Here is a 22,624-nt window from a genome sequence, read left to right on the forward strand (position 1 = left end):
TCTGGCTCTGAGACCATGTCAATCTAGAGTTTGCCCAGTCAAGTCTGCCAGAGAAGGCATCCCTGGGGAAATGCGAAGTGGAGGAGTTATCTAGGCAAAGACCAGCAGGAATAATGTTCCAGGTGAGGTAACAGCACATGCAAAGGCCCTGTGGTAGGAAGAAGACTGGGAAGCAGCCAGTTTGGCTGGAGCAAAGGAAATGTAAAGAGGCGAGGCCTGAGAGTCAGGTGGGAGTTGGAACACACAGACTCCATTGGTGGGCTCTAGGTTGGTGCCTCACACCGACTGCTCAGGTCTGTACCTTGCATCATGGGCTGGGTAGCTATGCTCCTGCCTTCCTCACTTCTCCCGAGTTGTTTTTTTTTTTTTTTTCTGCCAAGTGTGTTCACTCCTATAGAAGTAGGACCCTCTCCATTTCTACTACCAGCCATCCTGGGCCACCAAGTCTTCCCTGTAAACTGCATTTCTGCAGGACGTGTTTCCTTTACTGCAAGATGCCCACCTGGGCTCAGGAGCAGCCTCCCAAATGCTGGGCTGTGCACACCTTTTGGGTATCCCAAAGGACCTGCCCCCCAAATGCTCACTTCTTGCCTGATGCTCCTCACGTCTGTATTCTGCTTGTGAGTGCACATTTTCTCCCACAAACTGCCAGTCACACCTGCTCATATTAATTAGCTGCCCCATCTAGGCCTGTTGCTCTATACTCTGGTTCTGCAGAAATGCAGGGCAACCTATTGGCAAGGGGTGACCTATAAGCTACAGCCCACTTCCTCATCCTCACTTGCCACTAACTGCTCAAGGCATTCTGACTTTGGAGCTATTCCTAAAACTTCCTTACCTCAGGTCCTTTGCATATGCTATAATCTCTGCCAGAACAGCCTTTCCCCAGTTCTACTTAGAGCTGGCTCCTTCTCATCTTTTAGGTCTTACCCACATGTGACCTCCCTGGAGATGATGTAACTAACCACCCCACCTGCAGTGGCAGCCCCCCGTTATCTCTGCTTCAGTATCTATAATAAAGACTCTTTTCAGTTTGTCATAGGCTGTAATTATTCTATTTCTTTGTCTCTTCCACCAAAATGTAAGCCCCATGAGACAGGACCATGTTTGTGCTGCCTGTTGTTGTATCGTTGGTCCTTCTCATTCTGATGGACAAGGCATTAGATCTCAACATATATTGATTATATGAATGGATGATTAAATAAATGGAGGAGTGAATGAATGCAGAACAATGAAGAAAACATTTTAAGACTGGTATCCCACATTTCTATATATGTGCTTCCTTCAAAGGAAACTCACATTTTCTGAGCTCTGCTATATCCTGGGCATTTCAGAATTAATTTTCAGGACAAGTCTGAGACAGGCATTTTAACTCCCATTTTTTTGAGGAAGAAATGGAGGTTCTCAGATACAGTGCCTTTCCCAAGCTTATGTAACGGGTACAACTGGAATTCAAACCTTGGTCCAGTTTCACTCCAGAGCAATGGCCTTTCACCATTCTGAATTTGAGATTTAATTAATGTTCAAATCAGTCCAACTATGGAAGCATCATTTTAGCAAGCAGCTCCAGGAAGCAGTCAATTTAATTTATTCTTTGTAGAATTCTGGTTTAAATGTTGTCTTCAAAAATAAATATAGATATATCCAGAGTTAGACCATGTTATTCCAAACAGGCCAGGAGGTTTCTATTTTCAAACTGCTTTTTTTTTTCCCCATCCTAGATTATAGAAGAGGCCCAAGGTCAGGGTTGCTATACATTCATCCTGCATTTCCAGCCACTGGACAACCACTCAGTGCTGATACCATGCTGGACAGGGTATATGCTGAGCTGGGGGGACATAGATAGGGGCTCAATTCCTCCCTGACATCTGGGAGCTTATGGATATTAGGGAAAGCAGACTAAACAAATGGCCCAGCCAGTCACCACAGCTTCAGCAGAGCCACTTGGGGCAGTGGAGGAGTATCCTTCTGTTGAGTGCTGATGGATGAGCAGGAATTAGCCAGGTGATGAAGGAAAGGCATTTTGCAGAAAGCACTGTGACAGGTTAACCCAGGGCAATCAGTGCTGAACAGGCCAAAGGAAGAGGCTTTGGGACACCAACCATGGTAATGAGAGACCCTGTCTGTACGCTGTCTCCTTCCAGAAGGACCCAAGAGTGTCTGCCACAACTGACAACCAACACAGAGGTAGAGGGCAGGCATGGGGTTGGCATGGGGGCTGCATAGCACTGGGCTTAGGAATATGAATTTAATCTCCATATTAATCATTTAGTTTGCCTCTCAGTGTCCCCAACTATTGAAGGGGATGATAGTTATAACACCTGCCCCATGCTTCTCTGGGAAGCTTGGATGAGTTGATGCATATGAGACATAGAGCCTAGCTTATGGTAACTTCTGTGTCCATTGGTAGCTTTTTAATTATTTTTTTCAGAGTGGGCCAACTTAAAGAGAATTCTTTTAGTTTGGGAAAGGAGTATAAAGGAAAGACTGCAAAACCTCAACAACCCAACCATTAACCCAAGCAACCTTCAGGGTGGGTGTAGCCACCAGTCCAGAAACCATTAGAGCAGAGGCTTAATACCCTTGATCCTCCTAGGAGAGCATGTCCCACATTCAAAAGCACTTGCTATGTGCCAGGCACAGTGCTGAGCACTTCCTAAATCCCATCTCATTGAGAATGCCTCATGCCAACCCTTTGACTCAGAGGCCATCATTACCCCACTTGTGCATAAGGAAGCTGAGACTCCGTGGAGTCAGGCAACATACCCTAGGACCCACTACAGGGAATGAGGGGACTCTGGTTTGACCCATCGAATCTAGAAACCATGTGAGGGCCCCGGAAGCAGGGCAGGGTTTCATACAGTGAGCTGTGGCCAGCCCTGGTGACCACCGCCGCCACCACTAGGCACGCAGGCTACCAGCAGGGGCTGAGCAAAGCTGGGAGCTGCCTTCTTGAGCTTCTTGCTGGAGGGAGACACCATAGATCCTCTGTGTACCTCTCTCTCAGCCTCTCTTAGCATTGTGATAGCTGAATCAGGTAAGATAGGGTTTGCACAGGCACAAGGGTCATATAAGCCACAAATTCATGCCTCCTTGCTGTCACTGTGTCCTTTTGAAGGTCAGTGGTGGGGTGGGGGTGGTAGGTGAGAGCAAGATGGATAGTGAGCAGAGGGAGATGTCATTTCCCAGGCCCCGAAGGTGAGGATGCTTTGGTTGTTTCTATCAAATCTTCAAGCAGATGTTGCTCCTTTTAAGGCTAGATATGTTCCTTCAGGTGGGTTTCAAAATTGAAAAAATGCTCCATCATGCATTCAATCAATTATAAGCCCAACCAATGAATCAGACGGAATGGGACTCAGTTGCATCTATTTCCAATGCTCCAGGCCCCACAAGAAGTAGCCTTGGAACAGGGCCTCCTTTACTCATGCTCACACTGAAAAGCACCTTAGCAGCTCTTTTTAATGGAATAATCACGAAAATCACAAGCAGAGCTAGGTGACTCCTCGGAAGCTCAGAGGCCATCCTCATTTCTTGGCACCTCCCCAATTCCTGGGGGTGTCAGCCTCGCCTGCATGTGTATAATCATAATCACACAAAAGCAGACAGGATGAGGGCTTTCTCCTGCTGCCATAAATCTCTGCAGATTCAAAAAAGCAAACACAAAGAGCCTCGGTTCAGAGATTCTCTGAGCCAAATTCAGCAGCAAGACATTTTGGAAATGCTGATCCAAGGTTTTCTAAGCCCTGCTGGATCCCCTAAAAAACTATTGCCCCTTTATTGTGAATGCCATCACTTTGCTTCCCACCCACACGGGTGAGTGAAGCATTTCTCCTGAGCAGTGCTAGGTCCAATAGGGCTATTACTGGGAGAGAAGCCCTTGACTTTGCCAGGAAATTAATCCCCCTTTACTCTAACTTTCATCTCCAGCTGATTTCTTGGCTCTCCGCTCAGTGCTTCTCTTTCTGAATTCCTTTTTCTCTGAGAATTCATCTGTGCCATAGCTTTAACCATCACCTCCAAGCTCATGATGGAGGGATGAGGCCATTTCAGGGTGCCCGGCACACTGCGTGGTGCACAGCAGGCTTCTCCCAGAGGGTCCAGCACAGTGTCTGGTGCACAGAAGGCCAAGTGCAGTTCCACACACACATAGCAGCCTTCTCCCAGAGGGCTGTGCACAGTACCCAGTGCACAAGAGGCTATCCAAAGGGTGCTGAGCACAGTGCCTGGCACAGAGGAGGCTTCCTGGTGAATGTGTACAATTACTTAGCAATACCATCTCTAGGAATCCATTCCTGATCGTGGTCTCTGTTCTCTCCAGGTGATTAGATTCCCCTTGATTTCCACCATCTCAGTTTCTTTATCTGAAAAATGAGGAACTTTCCCCTTGCAGGACTGAGAAGCATGCACCATGGTCCAGTCGTATGGGTCAGCAGAGGGAGAGGAGGCCAGCAGAGCCTGGTGCTATGATCCGCCTTGCCTGTGCCCACTTGCCTTGCTGGGATTCATTCTCCACCTCCCTTTACCTGCTGAAATGTGTCCCATCCATCAGGCTCCCTCTCGGGGGCTGCCCACCTTGGTGCTCTCTCTCTATCTTTCTTTACTTTTGAAGTCCTTACAGCCAGATGCACATGACTCAAAGCTTCTAATTCTTCTACTCGGTTTTGAGCATAGTCAAACAGAGAAGAGGCAAGTGACATAAAGGTTAGGTCTATATTACAAATAATCTCCCTCTGCCACTCCATGTCTGGCTGAAGGCTGAGAACGTGTTCAAAAGAAGATTACCAGTTGACTGGCTTATAAAATAATTTTCGTCTCAAGAAATCTTATATTGTTATTTTTTCCCTAGCCTATCACCACAGAACACTATAACAAACAATATCCGCAGTCAAAAACCAAAGAGAAATCACTCTACATTCTGCTCCTACTGCATATTAGTGGTTGGATGTTGGTTTTTTTTCCCACTTTCCTTTCATTTTTTTTTTTTTTGTCTTCATGCGCCAAGAATTTATACAAAGCTGTGATCACACTGTAGCTGGAATTTGGCATTCTGCTTTTTTCCCCACTCAATATGCTACCGTGGGTATTTTTTCATTTTGTCACAGAATCTTCATAATTATCTTTTTTTTTTAAGGGCTGCATAATACTCAAGCGTGTGGGTGTAGCATAATGCACTGAACTGTTTCCCTCCCGTTGATAATGGAGGCTGGTTCTGAAATCTCACCATTACAGACAATGCTACAATTCATCCCGTTGGTATATGCTGAGCACCTACCATGCAGCAGAAGTGGTGCTTGGCTCTGCAACAGGCACCGAATACCTGTTGCTTTTATGTTCTTCTGGATTCTTTCCTGAGGGAGGGTTGGTGGGAACCTATCTGTGGCTTCCTAGTCATTTTTAATAGAACCCTCAGTTCTCTGCTTAATAACATAAGAAATCATTGGAAGTCACTTTTGAAAGAAGATGGTGGCTAAGTGGGTCTCAGATGCTGTCATCTCCGGCTCTTCTGACATAAGCATGAATCACTGACTCAGGCTAGCAAGATGGCAGGTTGACGACAGTGAAGGGATGAGGGGGCTAGGAAATTCTCCAGGGAAAACTGGGAAGGCAGGAGCTCTCTGGTTATGCATTGTCACTTTTTTTCTTTTAAAAGAATGGCTACCTCGTGACCCTCTTTGCCCATTACTTCCTATATCCTACTACCTTCAGTGGCTCTGGTCTCCTTTCAGATTCTTGAATTTACCAAATCATTCCTTTTCTTTTTTTAATTTTTATTTATTTATTTATTCATGAGAGACACAGAGAGAAGCAGAGACATAGGCAGAGGGAGAAGCGGACCCACCACGAGGAGCCTGATGTGGGACTCGATCCCAGGACCCCAGGATCACAACCAAGCCAAAGGCAGATGCGCAGCCACAGAGCCACCCAGGCGCCCCTACCAAGTCATTCCTAACCCTGGGCCTTAGCACATCCAATTCCACTTGGTCAGAAATGCTGTTCCTTTGTCCAGTTTCTCCTCCTTTAATGCTCAGTCTGAACCTCACTCTTTGATGTCTGATCTGCTGCCTGCATGTATCCACCAGCACCTTGCATTTCTCCACCAGAGCACATACCAAAAGTGAAAATCAATACTTAAAAATCAATATTTAAAAATACTGGTTTTTATCCCTCTTCCCCAAGTAGACTCAAAGCTCCATGAAGAAAGTGACTCTCAAGGTGTTTGTTTGTTTTGCCAAATCTTCTGCCCTAGCACAGCACCTGGCCCATCACAGACACCTTGTATTAAGTAGGTCAGGGTATGAATGAGGAAAGGATGCTTGCAAAATTATCATTGAAGTGGTTAAAGGCAAAGACTGCTGGAGGGACAGTGACAGTTCATTTTCCAGATCACAGCTTGAGAGATGCAAGTTACAAGAAGGAAGAGCTACCCAATGGTTAGGAAAGTAGGCCAAGGTCTAGCCTGGAAGCCTTGAAAACATGCCTGCAATGTCTAGACGTCTGAGAAACAGGTGGCGAACTTCTAATATTTGGTCTGGAAGGTCTTTTTTCATGTCCCATTGGAAATGTTGGTACAACCTTAAATTCTGTGCAAATCTCTACATTTAACATTTAAAAACAAATCTGAAAATCCAGGCCATCAGAAGACTCTCCTTTCCAAAAAGCTCACCTAGTCTGGTCTATCGCCTTACACAACCAGATCTCCCATCTTCTCAGTTCCTCAATTTGGAGAAAGTTGCTTCTTTGTTATAATGCTAGTCAGACAACTGAATTTCTTTGTATCTTACAATTTAGTGCTGGGAAATGAGAAGACCACAACCACAGCTCTGAGACATCTCTGAATCCCCTCAGGAGCTGCTTAGCAGAGCCTGAGCATCAGCCTCCACCCATTCTGAGCAGCAGCAGGGGTGTGACACACAAGTCATCTCAAAGATCAGCTGGGCTTTCCACCTGATTCCCTGTGTTGACATGCACGGGCCACAGTCAATAGCTTCAGGATCGCAGGTGGAGCACGGGTCAGGTTATAAACCAGCATTCCCCAGCTTGGGTCTGCAACCACCAGCAACCCGATTTCCCACCTCCCAGTCCTTCTCTACACAAAACTCAACTCTGATCATGTCACCACTTTGTGCTCGGGGGGCTCTCAGTCACACAGGGGTTGTTCTCTTACATGAGTGAGAGATAAACTTCTCTATGTTAAGGCCCTGTTATAGCTGCTATCATAATTTAGCTAAATTATGCAAGCTTAGCACATTACTCAACTGCACGGTTTCTCAGTTTTATCCTCTCAAAATAGGGGCATTATAATAGGGCTGCTGAGAATTAAATGAGAGCATACATGTGAAGTATTCAGCACAGAGCTAATAATACTATGGCCCCATTATATCCTTACTATTATTGCTATCAGCCTTCCTCTAAACAAGTGCTATTGTTCTTTAAGAAAGAGAAGAACAAGGAACAACCTGGTGCTCTTTAGAGCAAACACCTTACCTTTTCACTTCTTGCACATAGTCTGCATTTCTGTCAAAGAGGTGGGTCATGGAGTCTTTGATTGCTTCATGCTTGAAAGTAGAAGCTGTTCCAAAGACAGTCACATTGGGGATAGTGGAACACAGCTGAGCCACAGCTTGGCCCTGGAAGTGAAATGCAATAGACAAGTCATGCAGGACAGTTATCATCCAACAGCCAGTCTTGCTGGTTTAGAGTAGGGTTTCCCAACCTTGCCACTGCTGACCTTTTTAAGGCTGGATAAGTCCTTATTGAAGGGGGCTAAGTTGGGCATTGTAAAATGTTTCACAGCATCTCTCACCTCTGACCTGCCAGGTGCCAGTTTGGTTTTGATAACCAAAAATGTCTCCAGACGTTTCAAAATGTCCCCTTGGTTGATGACTACTGGTATAGAGGAAAGTCAGGGTGAGCCAGCAAAACCCTAGTACTTAACCATCTTAACAACTATTATTTTACCACACTGAGCCTTAGGTTCCTTATCTATAAATTAGCAATAATGGTACCTACTCCACAGAGATCTTGGGAGATGTCTTAGCCTGGATCCCCCAGAAGCAGATCCTGAGGCAAGGATTTGAGAGTAAATACTTCATCTGGAATATGGACCACAGGAAATAAAAGGGTTTCGAGACGGAAAGAGGAGGCAGCCAATAAAGGGTGTGCTATCAAGTCAATACCCACCATGGCTAGGTGGAACTCAGTCCCTTTGAGGAATTTCCTGAGCAGGTGTAGAATATATCTCAGAGTTATCCCAAACACATGGTGAGGAGGCTGAAGTATTTATTCCCCAAATTTCCATCTGATATCACTCGAGGGTTGTTCCTGTAGTGTTAACTCCTAGATATGTCTGGCTTGTCCTTTTGGGCCAAGCATGTCCCCACAGCCAGACAGATGCCTTAAGTAAGCAACCTTCAGCCATGTTGAGTGCAGAGAAGATATAAGGACAGCATCTGCTATGGGGTGTGTTAAATGAGGCAATATGCAACACAGGTCAAGCACCTGGCACAAAACATGACACAATATAAGGTACCTAAAAACTCTTCATCATCTGCACCCTTTTGTGGCTGAGATGTGCAGGCATATAAAGAAAAGGTGAATGCATGAAGTTTAAATACTGAATGGTCTAAGAGAAATCACAAACGTATTTAGGAAGGGGTGTTTTTTTTTATATCCTTTTTCAGTGTGGTCAGAAATGTAAGCCATCGGACAAAACACTGTGATCATGGGAATTCGAAAACCATCCAGTAAAATCCAATGTGCTGGTAATGAAGGAGCATTCTAAAACCAAGTACTCTTTCCAGTCTTCCAAGTGCCACCCTAAGGAGGCAGGAATTATTCTACCAGAGTCACCTGTGATATTAACTTCTGCCTATCACCTCATTACGTGCCTTCATGTTGGTGGACTAAATCAGGTTGGCAGCTCTATTTTTGGAAATATTATTCTCTCTAACACTGGCAGTGAAAGGCAACATTGACAGAATCCTGGAATGTCAGAGTTAGAAGATCATCCAATTACCCCCTCCCCATCATTGTTTCACAGATGAGGGAAAGGTTAAGTTGACCCAGTTCTTCAGAGGCAGATCAAGATGCGAAGCAAGGTCTCCTAACTTCTGGTTCTTGCCATTTTCTGTAATGCCGCGCCGTCTACTTATTTTGACATTTTAAGTTAAGCAGACTTTGAAGTTGCTGCCTAAAATAGACTTGGAGGTCAACATTTCAGAACATGGGCATGAACCTAAGACTCCAGTCAGGCTATCATTTTCTGTTCTAAGAATACCTTTGATATTTGGTTAATTTTTTTTTCATCACTTGATTTTAGAGAACAAAGAGGGAACTATCCTTCTTGGTGACTGGAAATATCGGCAACCAATGCAGCAGTCCTCTAAAATTCAACAGGGCTGGAGCTAACCTCGTTTGTCCTGGGATGGGAGATTAAAATGAGTTCCAATATCTGTGTGGTCCCTCCTGCCTACTGTCCTTAGGCCACCATGACATCCACTCAACTACTTTTTCAAATTCCCATTATGTACTGGTCACACAGTGCTATGGGTGGATGCAGGAGTGTCAGAAATGAGTAACACACCTCAATCACTGTTCTCTGGTCCCAGGTCCCCCACCGAGTCTTAGATTCCTGTACTGAATGACCACTTTGGTGCCTGTCCCCACCTGGCTATCCAAAAACACTTCAAATTCAACTCATCCAAAATATAACTCTTGGCTATCTCCAAATGAGTTACTCCTCATATTGCTTTGCTGGAGCAGTTGTAACAAAATGCCACAGACTAGGGATCTTACACAACAGAAATGTGTTTCATAGTTCTGGAGGCTAGAAGTCCAGAATCAAGGTGTTGGCAGGATTGGTTCCTTCCAATGGCTGTGAGTCTGGTCTCGTCCAGGCCTCTCTCCTTGGTTTGTAAATGGCTGTCTTCTCCCTAGGCCTCTGCACCTGGTCCTCCCTCTATGCCAACCTGTGTCCAAATTTCCCCTTCTTGTAAGGACACCAGTCATATTGGGTTAGGACTCATCCTCATTTAAAGTTGATTACCTCTATAAAGACCACAGTGCTAGAAGGGGACACCTTTTGAGATATCAGAGGTTAGAACTTCAACATATGAATGGGGGGTGCACAATTCAACTCATAATATTCTTCTTACTGCATTTCCTGCCTCAGTGGATGAAACCATTCACCTATCACTAGACTAAAGTCAGGAATCCTGGGGTCACCTGACTTTTCTTCTTCCTTCAGCCCACATCCAGCTAAGGTATCATTTCTACTCAGATCTTTGTGACTATCACCTCTTATTCTGGAATAATAATAGGAATAAGACTAAGGAAGTTCTTATTGTTGAACTTCCTCTCCTGGATAATGACAAGGCCCTTCTGGCTGGTCTGGCTGTTTCCATGTGTACTTCACATTGTGGACAGTGATTTTTCTCAAACAAAACACTGAGCATCTCACTATTTGTCTCAAAGCTTCCCAATGCCTACCATGGCTTTCAGAATGAAAAGCACACCCTTAAAGTTTCTCCCACAGGCTAGTGCTCTGGGATCTGACCCAGTCTACCTCATTAACATGCCGTCCCTCCACTTTTCCAGTGTCTGCTCCCTGACAAACATGGTGCTCGATCCACCACTGGTTAACATTCGCCATGATCCCAGTGCTGTGCAACCCTCATTCCGTGATGTTCTCAGAATGAACCCTTAACCTGATTTTGCTGAGCAGGAGACAGAGGTTAGATACCAGGTCCAAGGCCAGTAGGATAAGACGGTAGACTCTGATCTGCTGTACTCCTCAGTTGAGCAAGCTTGAGTAACATATCAGTTCTCCTGGTCATTCATTTTAATATGCAGAGTGTAAGGCTATATATATCCTAAGGTTTTTGTGGGACTATTTGACATAATGCATCCAAGGACTTAGATTCAGTGAATGCTCAGTATTTGCTATTACTACTACTATGAATACTAGTATTCTTTTTCTTGCTATTATTATGTCAGTGGTATCTGACAGTATGTCAGCAAATCTACTGTCCTACTCTCCTGGATGTATCATGCCATTTTAATTTTGACACTAGTTCCTTACATGCTGTCCCCTACCTACCATGCTTGTCCTCCCACTTTCTTCTTCAGACCATAGCCACTCCCTCTTAGGGGAGCTCCTTTTCTAGAAATCCTTCCCAGGCAGTCACTTGCCTCTTTTTGTGCCACCATAGACCTGTGGTTCCTTCTTCCAGGACAGCGGCCACCGTGGCCCTCTGGGGCTGCTAAAGGGACCCATCTGTGAGTCCCATGAGGCCAGGGACCATGCCATATCTGACTCTGTACCCCAGTGCCCAGGGAAGAGCTTGCCACATGATAGGTGTTTAGTAACACTTGTCGGATGGATGTATGAGAAGCTACAGGAATGTGACATAATGGGGAGCCCCCTCATAATTTTGCAGATTGCCATGTCCTTTAGTATTGCATACTAGGTGTAAAGCACAGACTCATTTAACGTGTCTAGCATCTGACTGGAGCAGAACTTGACCATTTCCATTTTCAAGAAAAAGATACATGTGGTAGCAAAGTGAGATGATGTAAGTAACTGACTTACTTATGTATTTATATAATTATGTAGCAGATTATATATGAGTATTTTATATAGTATAAAATACAGAAATATATAAATATTATATAATATGTATCACTAGAAGAATATATATAATTCGTATTATATACACATATACACATGTAAGTAGCAATATCTGGTATATAATATATAATTAGTGTAATGTTACATAGTCATAATATATGAGTAGCACAACCTGCAAGTATTACATAGAATATTATATCATAACTTGTATCACTATATAAATAATACTGGGTGGAAAACCAAATTCAGTGGACATCTGCTTGTACCGCCCTCGGTGTTGAGCTCTCTATTAACTCACTAAGGCAATGAGAAGCCCTTGCAAGATCCTCAGTGATCTAAAGTAAATAATACTGCATTCTGTACTGAAGTAGAACGTGTGCTTTCGCTCACATTTACAGAAAATCTGTATTCTCTCCCTTCTCCGACTCCCAAGGTGAGTGCCGGATCAGCATCTAATTTATCCTTGTTTCTCCCACGTGCCCAGAAAATAGCATGGGCTCAATAAACATTTGTGGAAGACGGAATGAATTTTCAATAAAAAGGATTTTGCAATTTACCTACAGACCCAGAACATAAAATGAACAAGGCAATCCATTCTCCCAGCAACAGCAGCAAATGAAGCCTTGCACGTACTTGTTTTTAATTGATTTTCCTGTCCCTCTTTGGAATGTAAGAATTCTGCAGCGAGCCTCTGCTTCTCTGCCCTATGGCCAGCAAGAAAGCAAGTACAGCAGCTGACGTTCCCCTTTGCCTCGCCATATGCCAGGCACTGTGCTTAAGTGCTGTGTTAAATCCTCAAACCACTTTGAGAGTAAATGCTTTTATTTCCCTTTTGCACCTGAAAATGGGGATCTAGATGGAGACAGGAACTTGTCCAAGGTCATATGGCTTGTAAGTGATGAGGCTGGGGGTCAAATTCAGGTCTCCCTGACTCCGAAGCCACTCTGCTATTAGTCTTATTATCCATCCAGCTAAGCACTCAAGTTGCTGACATGGAACCGAAATCTTAGAGAAAACCATGGGTGCTTGGCATTAGTCTGGAAGGCTTCCCTGAGTCACTTTTTAGATAGCTCTGTCTCAGGTTCATGTGGGTGAGTGGATTTCAACTAGCTCAATCCTAATTCCAGGGCTGTCGGAAATAGCACAACTATGAGAAATCCAGGGACAGTTATTACAAGGGAGTTGTTTGGGGGCACGGAAATCTCTTATCAACAGACTGAGGTTCAAAGCTAAATCCTATTCCAAAAAAGCCAGACAAATGAGTCCAGGGGCAAATGCATCTATATCAAAGGCTTAGTACACTGTCTGGTACATACGAAGTATTCAACAAATGGCATTTTTTAGCTATCGCTGTTCTGGAATTAGGACTGAGCTTAGTAGAAATTCCAGTTACCCCTTCAATGAGAATTTAGGATAAATGATCCTGTCAGTGCACTGATATTCGTACATCAGCATCACAGACTCAGCTAAGTAGGATGCAAAGAATGGATGGCTTTCTCTAGAACACAAATAACATCTTCCTCCTCAGACTTGTTTTCATCATATACCCAAACTCTAGTTTCAGCCATTTGGAAAATGCTTAGTCTTTCCTAAGTGCCACCCCCTTTCTCACCACAGGACCTTTGCACATGCAGTTTCCATTGCTTGGAATCCTTTTTCCCTGTCTTTTCTCCTGGATGGGTCTAGTCATCCTTTGAATCTTGGCCCGTCTGGTACTTCACTGAGTCATTCATTCCATCATTGAGGTTATTTATTTACTTACTTACTTATTGAGATATACGTGTGTGTGTGTCTGTGTGTGTGTATAGTGCCCAGTGGTCATCCCATCAATGGTCCTCCCATCCTCAGTGCCCATCACCTAGTTACCCCAACCCCTCACCCACCTTCCCTTCTGCAACCTTTTGTTCGTTTCCCAGAGTTAGGAGTCTCTCATGGTTTGTTTCCTTCTCTAATTTTTCCCACTCAGTTCCCCTCCTTTCCCTTATACTCCCTTTCACTATTTCTTATATTACCCACATGAGTGAAACCATATGGTGATTGTCCTTCTCTGATTGACTTATTTCACTCAGCATAATACCCTCCACGGTTATTTAATATGTGCCTCTAATAGGTTAGACATTATGAGAGGTGCTGGAAAGATAAAGATGAGCAAGTTATATATGGTCCCTGTCATCTTGGAGCTTGTATCCTTGTAGAGGCAAGCATGTTAATAAAATAAGCATACAATTAAAAGTACAATTATACACCTAAAGCAGGAGGCTGAGAATACCAGTTTCAAACCCTGAACCACTGGGATAAGACCACATTGGTACACTATGTTTTTTTCAAATGTACAGAAAACGAGAGCCGTGTACTAAAATGGACATGTGGGAGAAAGAATAGATAAGATGGAAACTAGACTTGGTTTCTATGTCCTCTCCGGTCCTAAGATTTCTAGCGCACACCAACCAGTTCTTCAGCTGCTAAAGAAAATCTTTTTGAAGAAGCCTCCCAAAGAGAATGCACGTTTGCTCATTACCCGAAGTCTGATGAAAAATGTAACTTTCTATGGCTAACTTGACCATTTCTGAGATCATTTTAGAAACAGGATTACTTTATCTCTTCCAAAAGTCACTTTCACTTTTAAACAGCTCATGTAAACCACTGAGCAGTTATGTAGAGCCAAAGAATGGAAAAGAATTAGCAAAGTGAGCTCATGAAAGTACCTAGAAGATTCCTTGGGTAAATGATGAGGAAAGATTGTTTTCTTCCAAAGAATTGTCAGTTTACCTTTTCATCTTCGTCAGTGCATAGAGGCACTTAGACTGAGAGAGATAACTGAACGTTCTCACATCTTGTGCATTGGGTCCCTGAGCCGGCCTTATGCTTTTCTTATGACAATACACATTCCCACGTTGGGATTTAGACACAAGTTTTGAAACGTTTATTTCAGAGCGGTGCTGTCATTTGCTGTTCAACAATTCACTTGACTCAATTGTCATAAGGGGAGGATTTTCAAATCCCACTGTGGGGGCTGATCCGCGTGACCTGTCATCAAAGGCAGCAAAGAATATTCTATGTTCTCACCGAGTACACTCTAAGAATCAGTCAGGTTTCTTTTTCTTTCTTATTTGCACTGCAAACCTGTTGTTCTGCACACGATACTCGCTTTAACATACATGTGCAGAGAATTTCAATAGCAAGGAGCTTCAGTGGCTTCTGGCTGAAGGACCAGAGAAAAGGAGGAATCAATTGCTTGAGATAGAAGTATGCAAACTTTTCTTTTTAATCCAAGAAAGCAGTAGACACATTCCAGGGAAGACCTGGTAGATAAAATCTTTATTTCCTGCTTATATTTATTATATACATCAGTGCTTCTCAGTATGTGGTGCTGAAACTAGCGGCCCCAGCATCACGTGGACTCTTGTTAGAAAGCTCCACCACCCTGCAGGGACACCAGGGTGGCTCAATCTGTTAAGCGTCTGCCTTTGGCTCGGGTCATGATCCCAGGGTCCTGGGATGGAGCCCCACATTGGGCTCCCTGCTCATAGGGGAGTCTGCTTCTCCTTCTCCCTCTGCACCTCCGCCAACTCCTCCCCCCCCCCAAATAAATAAATGAAATCTTAAAAAAAAAAAAAAACTTCAACCTAGACTACAGAATCAGAAATTCAGGGAGTGAGGCCTGAGAATCTGAGTTTTAACAAGCTTTCCAGAAGATTCTACTGCAGCTCACATTGAGAACCACTGATATAGATAATCTTCAATGGCACCCATTCTATTCCACATAATTTAGGTACTAAGGCCCCCATGATGCTCAGGATATCTTAATATCAGATACTTCATTTAAAACCAAGGTGGGGCTTTATTATTAATGTATTATTGTATTAATGTATTTTATGTACATTGTATACATTATGTATACAATGTATTAATTGTATTAATGTATTATTAATACATCTTCATAGTATAGAGTAAATATTTATAGTATGTATAATTCTAACATGCAGCCCTTGCTACAGTCCAGCGCTCTATAAAGTATCCCTTCTACCAATTTGGTCAATGATGGCATCATAGCAACCCTCTTTTCCTAGTTGGGGTTGACATCACAGCCCGTGAGTTTACGATGTGGGATCCTATAGATCAAGGCATGACTAACATGATCTTCTGTGAATCAGAGGTGCAAGAAGAGAAAATAAGTCACCATCGCATTAGCAGGGTCTGAAGTTCTGGACTCTTGGAGGAATTCAGCCTCCTTGCTCCCCAGGCCTCAGCTTTGCTGTCCATCATCCAGGCTTTCCAAGCCATTCACAGCTCTGCCCATCAGATGACTGCAAAGGTGAATATTTAACCTTTTCCCCTGCTCATACGGCACTGAGCTCATCCCAGAGGCACTCAGATGAGAGGCAGGAAGGCAGAGCAGTGAAGGGTATGGGTTTACTCATTCAACTTCATCTGCATGGAGTTTGCTATATGCCAGGCCGCGTCTATATGCTCTCTACAAACACAGGCCATTTGACTGCACCATGGCCTCCTGGAGGCTAAATACTATTGCATCCTCATTTTCTAGATGAAAGAACTGAGGCACAGAGTAGTTATGTAAACGCCTACAGTCACACAGCGATACCAGAGACGAGAACTGACCCACGCTGTCTGGCTCCAGGACAGTAATGACTCTGAAGGCCAAAGGGAGAGAAAGAAGGGGAACTGTCTCATACTGGCTAGCAACTCTTTGTCGAGCCCTGAAGGCACTTCCTACACCTCATTTTACCTCCCGACATCATATTCCCATCATGAAGACAGGCTCAGAAATGGAAGCTCAGAAAGATCAGTGAATGCACTCAAGGTGATCCTGCCAGTAATTGGAAACTGAGGTTCCAAAAGTATGTACTAGCAACCGGAAGTGATGGGATTTAGACCCAAGCCTCCTTGTCACTCGGCCTGAGTTCTTTTTTCTGGACCTCAATAGAACACAGATGAGACACATCAGGGGTTGCGGAACAAGCTAAAGTTCCTGAATCCCACACCTGATTCAGTCCTGGAGTCACCACCTAACCTGGCTGAGCTTCTGATTCCTCTTATTTAAAACAGGGATGATAATGTCTACTTCATGAGGTCTACTTCATGTGGGACAAAGGAGACAACATAAGTAATGTGATTCCCCAGGGATGACCCAGAGCAGGTGCTCAATAAGTGAGTTATCTCCCATTGCCCTCTGAAGCTACCTCTTCTGGGAAGACCTCCTGGAGATCCCCAGAAGGGTTAATATCTCCTGCTTTGCCCCAAACTCACACACATCACTATTCAACCATCTTTTACTCTGTGCTATGATTCTTCTCTCTCCTCACCTCCCTGCTCCCTTCTTCCTTTCTCCTCTTCCTTCACCTCTGTCTCTCTTTCTTCCTTTTGTTTTTTTTTTAAGGTTTTATTTATTTATTCATGAGACACACACACACACACACACAGAGAGAGAGAGAGTCAGAGACACAGGCAGGAGAGAAGCAGGCTCCATGCAGGGAGCCCGACGTGGCACTCGATCTCAGGTCTCCAGGATCACACCCTGGGCGGAAGGCAGGCACTAAACTGCTGAGCCACCCAGGCTGCCTGCCCTCTCTCTTCCTTTTGAAAAAAATCTTTCTTTTTGTATCTCCCACCGGGTGTCAACTCCTTAAGGGAAGGACCATATCTTATTACTCTCTTTATCTAGAGTATTGAGCCCACTGCTTAGTTCTCAGTGACTGTGTTATTGACTGTAGGAAACAGCAGTAAACAGAAGTTTGGAGAACAAATAGCAAAGGTCAGAGAGGACTCTCGAGGTCAGAGGGCAGTCCAGGGCTGAGCCTGGGGATGCAAACCCTTCTCTGTTTTATCCCTTGGTTGGATGGGGATAGAGTCCACCCCACACCCACTTGGTAGTTAAAACTTTACACTGATGAGGGAACTTAAGTGCCTTCCAAGAGTAAATATTTTCTAGTTTTTCTTTTCCACCATCCATATGGAGTGGGGAGAAAGGTGAGATGAGGGAGGGATAGGGAAAGAATGTTAGGGTCAGACAGGTGTGGGCTTAAAAATATATTTCTCGCAGAGCCACCAGAGCCTTGTCACAGTTGGCTCACAGCCTTCATTCCTCCTTGCCCAGTGTTTGGCAGATGCTGCCCTCCCACCCATGCACACCTGCCAGTAGAGGCCTGCTTCTGAGAATCTGGTCACCTATGGGGACAGAGGGATGTGTTCATGAAGGGACTTGGCAAGAATGACTCCCACACCAGGCATGAGCCCAGCTCCCCACCTGATGCCTGAAACCCTCAGTCTTATCACAGCTGGTATCCTAAGGACTGTGCATCATCAAGCTGCAGGCAACTTGGGGACTGAGAGCAGGAGGGAGGTGACTTTTGCTTTTCCAAAGTTCCTCCTAGGAGATGGTCCCATGAACACAGGGTCCAACTGGGATGATGCCCTGGTGGCAACTCGGCCTTCTGCTCTGATCGAGAAGGAGGCCAGTCTGGTATCACTTCGTGGTGTGTTTGAGGGTCCAACAACATGGTGCATTTTTGAGCAAAAAGGAAGGATAGCCCCAAGATGGGTCGAGGGAGACACAGATATGGGGCCATAGAAAAACAGATTATGTGAGCCCTCCTCCCTTCCAAACAAGACCCAAAGTAGGGTGGCTCCAAAGGGAGCCCTGGACACACAGGAGCAGAAATGCTGAGTCCTGGGGTACCTGCGTGACTCTTGATTTCAGCTCAGGTCATGATCTCAGAGTCATGAGATAGAGCCCCATGTTGGGCCCCGCACTGGGACTGGAGCCTGCTCAAGATTCCCTCTCTCCCTCTTCTTCTGCCCCCCCCCCACACCCCTAAAAAAATACTGAGTCCTAATCCTCCTGCCATTTCAGCTTGAGTTGCTCATAATAGCAGGAAGGGCCAGAACACAGGACTTCATGTAGGCCATCTCTGCAGTCCCACATGAAGCAGCTCAGCATGTTGGGAGAGAAGAATAGGGACTTTAAAAAAAAAAATCGGAATGAGATTAAAAGAGAAAAGCTCTACATATTTAATATATACATTTTCATGAACTTAATGCATATATCCCATAAAACTCTCACAATAAATAATGCCACCAACTCAACCGGCACCTCTAAAATCTCCTCCTTCCCTCTTTCTCTTTTTTGGTGATAACATTTAAGATAAGATCTACCCTCTCCACAAACTTTTAAGTATTCAGCACAGTATTGTTAACTAGAGGCTCTGTGCTGTACAGGAGATCACTAGGACTCATTCATCTCACATAACTGAACCCACACACCCTTTGATACCTCTCCACCCCACCTCCTCCAGCCCCTGGCAACCAGCATTCTGCTCTCTGCTTTTGTGACTTTTAGGTTCCTCTTCTAAGTGTGATCATGTAGGTTTTGTTCCTCTGGGTCTGGCTTATCTCCTGTAGTGTAATGTCCTTCAGGTTCATCCATGGGGTAGCAAAGGGCAGAAGTTCCTTCTTTCTAAAGGCTGTAAGATGCTCTATCGTGTGTGTCTATACCATATTGTGCTTATCCATTCATCTGTTGAAGGACATACGGGTTGTTTCCATGTCTTTGTGATTGTAAATAATACTGCAACGAACATAGGAGTGCAAACATCTCCCTGAGATCTTGATTTCAGTTGAGACGGATAACCAGAAGTGGAATTGCCGGATCCTACAGTAGTTCTATTTTTAGTTTTTTGAGGAGCCTCCATAGTGTTTTCCATAATGGTTGTACCAATTTGCATTCCTCCCTACAGTGCAGAAGTGTTCCTTTTTATTCACATCCTTGCCAACACCGACCTTTTGTTTTTGAGAACAGCCATCCTAGCAGGTGAGGGGTGTTATCTCATTGTGATTTTCATTTGCATTTCCCTGATGGTGAGTGGTGACCGAGCACCATTTGAGTCAGCGAAACCTGAATCTTGATGTACCACTGACAGGCTGTGTGAGTTTGGACAGATACTCCATCTCTCTGAGCTGCAGTGTCTCGTCTATAAAATGGAGAATGAGCCAACTATGCAAAGCGTTGGTGAGCTGCAGACTAGAATGCTTAGTGCCAAGCAGATAGTAAATTTTAGGGTCCTTCTGTTCTTCCCACATGCTATGCTGCTACATGCTATGCTATGATCTTCAGCCCGCTAGTTCCAGGCTCTACAGCCTATTCTCAGGTGCTCTGGGATTTATGATTATCAACGACAGGACAGGTAGCTGGGTTGGAAGGGTTTGATTTATGGCCACCGCTCCCCACTCCCCCACCAATTGGCAGACACAGCTGTGAGCCCTGGCAACTGGAACGTGGGCATCTGTATCGTAAATTTTTCAAATTTCCCGTAAATTACATGAAGTTTTGGCATCTTAAAAAATCTTTCTGGCTAGGGAGACTGTCCTTCTCTAGGTTAGCCAATCTTAGAAATAAAAAAGGGCTCGGTTGGGAGTATGCCACTGATATCAAACTGACTAATTCAGAGCCAGACCTCCTCCACCTGGTCCATATACTCCAAGAGGCAATACTCCTCTGCCTGGATCACCACAGGGCCGGATACAGGCAAACAGAAACCATTTCTGTAACCCAGAGCCCACACTGAAATTATTCAAACTAGCCAATCCTAAACTGCCCACGCTGCCCTGCCTTGCTTTTCCCCAGAAACCCTAATAGAGACCATTGCTTAAGTGCATGCACCACTGCTGTCTTCTGCCTCCTGACCACCCTGGTATCTTTCCCTTGTGGTCCTGCGTGCCTCCATGTCTTTAGGACCTACGAGTATAATAAACTGTTTTCCTGACCCTCGTCTCTGTCTCCTGTTGTGGCCACATCTGACTGACCATCTACTAAAACTATACAAAACAGCATCCCTCTTTTGTCCCAGGAGTCGAGCGTTTTTGTGCAGTGTACAACCTGCCCAACTACATACGGTGACTCTACTATCCAGCCCTCATGGGGATCATGTCAAGTCTTGCGTCTCTCATCAGTACCACTTTCTGACTGATGGAAACCACGGGTGGCCATAGGCCAACCCCTAGTTCACAGACTCCCACATTGCCTGAGACTTGGACTCCAGGAACCACGTGACTGGAATGCTAGCCAGGGAGCCAGTCCAGCCCACCAGATGGCAAAATCTCCTTCATGGGGCTCTAAATCATGGTGGGGCAGAACCACTTCCAGGCTGGCTGCCTTCCATGCAGTGCATCTGGATAAATTTCCTGGATGATTACATTTGCATGGTGGGATGCCGGATTCCCATTTCCAGCCAAATTACAATTTGTACCCACAGTTTGGAGCTGTGGTTTTGATAAATGCATCTATTTCAACCAAAACCTTGTTAGGTAGAGTGATCATAGAATTTCTTGTCTAAATTGGGAGACTCTTCGAGAGTGAAGAGGGATACTATGTGTCCCCCCTAATTTTTCCCGTCCAATAGGTATAAACTGGAAGTGTCGTAGGTGGATTGGGTCACCACTATTGGAGTGGCCACCCTAATAGTAAGTCAAGGAAATTCAAGGTGGCCAGGAGAGGAGAGGAAAGGTGTAGGAATCTATGGGACTTGGAGTTTGATCCTTGGATCTACTACTCATTACTTGAGGGACAATGGGCCACTTATTCTGAATGAACAGCTTATCTTTAACATTGGGGTAATGTTTCCTACCTCACAGGGTCGGCATGAGTGTTAAATAAACATATATAGAAAAGCTCTGCACAGGGTCGAGCACAAAGAGGGGCTTAGGAGGTATAAGCTTGCGTGCCCTACTTCCCATCTACTACATTGATGCATCCCAACTGCAGAGTTTTTTTTTTAAGATTTTATTCATTTATTTATGAGGTACACACAGAGAGAGGCAGAAACATAGGCAGAGGGAGAAGCAGGTTCCCTCCAGGGAGCCTGATACAGGATTCAATGATGGATGATGACCTGAGCCAAAGGCAGACGCTCAACCACTGGCCCACCCAGGGACACCCAACTGCAGAGATTTGGGAAGACAGATGCATCAGTGCCTGGCAGTGTCTGCCCTCACTCGGATGATGCTTTCCACACCTCAGTGACCTGCCTGCCTGCCTGCCTTTCCCTGAGTGTCCCTGTTCATTGAAGGTACCTCATTAACCAGACCTCGGGACAGGAACATGAGCCTGACCTACTGCTACAATCAACAGCTTCACTGGAAAACAACTTCCCCGGGCATGAAATACCCAAACTCTCAAAGCGCTGCTCTCCCCTGCCTGCCCTCGGAGATCACACACCAAGGCTCTTTCTGTAGCTTCAAACCCCTTGGCTGAGGTTCTGAACCTGACACTGCAGAGCCTGTCCGAGCAGGGGGTGGCATCGGATGCCTCTGGATAAGAGCACGTTTCATCTTCAGGCCTGAGGGGAAGCGAGGTGCAGAGGCCAGTCTCCAGATGGGAATTCCCAGGGGGATGTTTAGCCCAATTCCCCGAATGCTTTCTGCCTCTCCATCCTCAGACCCACTCTCTCTAAAGAGCAGCTCACTTCCCAATGCCTTGTCCTGCTGTCTCAAATCAACAGCAAACGTTCAAAGTTAACCAACTTTCTTTGTAAAGAGAACAAGTGTAATATTAGTCCACTCGATACTGTTTCTCAAGCCCTCTCTCTTGTTTACAGTGACGCCACCAGGTCCAACACTATGTCTTTAACAGCCTTTATCAGGACCCCACCTACCTTTGCATAGCAGCAGGCACATGGAAGGGGTTCATAAAAATGTGGGAATGAATGAATGGAAGAAAATCTCTTCACATCTCTTCCTTCTCTGGCACATCTCAGTAAGGTGGCATCCTGCTCCTTTCACGGTTTGCTTTTCACAGTCCTACAAATCTTACATTTACCTGTTGTACCATTCAGCACATAAATCAGTGTGCTATGCTCTATACATACTTAATTCGTGCCGTGCACTGAACTGGGTTCTGGGAATACTAGCCGCAGGCAGCAGGTTCTGGACACAGATTGCCTCTGGAATAGCCCTGGCTGTGCTTACTAGCCATCTGGAATT

At 44.9% G+C, this 22,624-nt stretch overlaps 1 protein-coding gene across 1 annotated transcript in view; it reads right to left on the minus strand.

The window, feature by feature from the left end:
* VAT1L (vesicle amine transport 1 like) overlaps window positions 1-22,624 on the minus strand; it is a 146,835-nt gene that overhangs the window by 76,645 nt on the left and 47,566 nt on the right. The window contains exon 4 of the mRNA XM_026012498.2: window positions 7,486-7,628. Within this exon, the coding sequence (XP_025868283.2) occupies window positions 7,486-7,628 (143 nt within the window). The remainder of the gene's footprint in view (window positions 1-7,485; window positions 7,629-22,624) is intronic.

This window comes from Vulpes vulpes, chromosome 12 (genome assembly GCF_048418805.1).
Source record: "Vulpes vulpes isolate BD-2025 chromosome 12, VulVul3, whole genome shotgun sequence".
NCBI lineage: Eukaryota > Metazoa > Chordata > Mammalia > Carnivora > Canidae > Vulpes > Vulpes vulpes.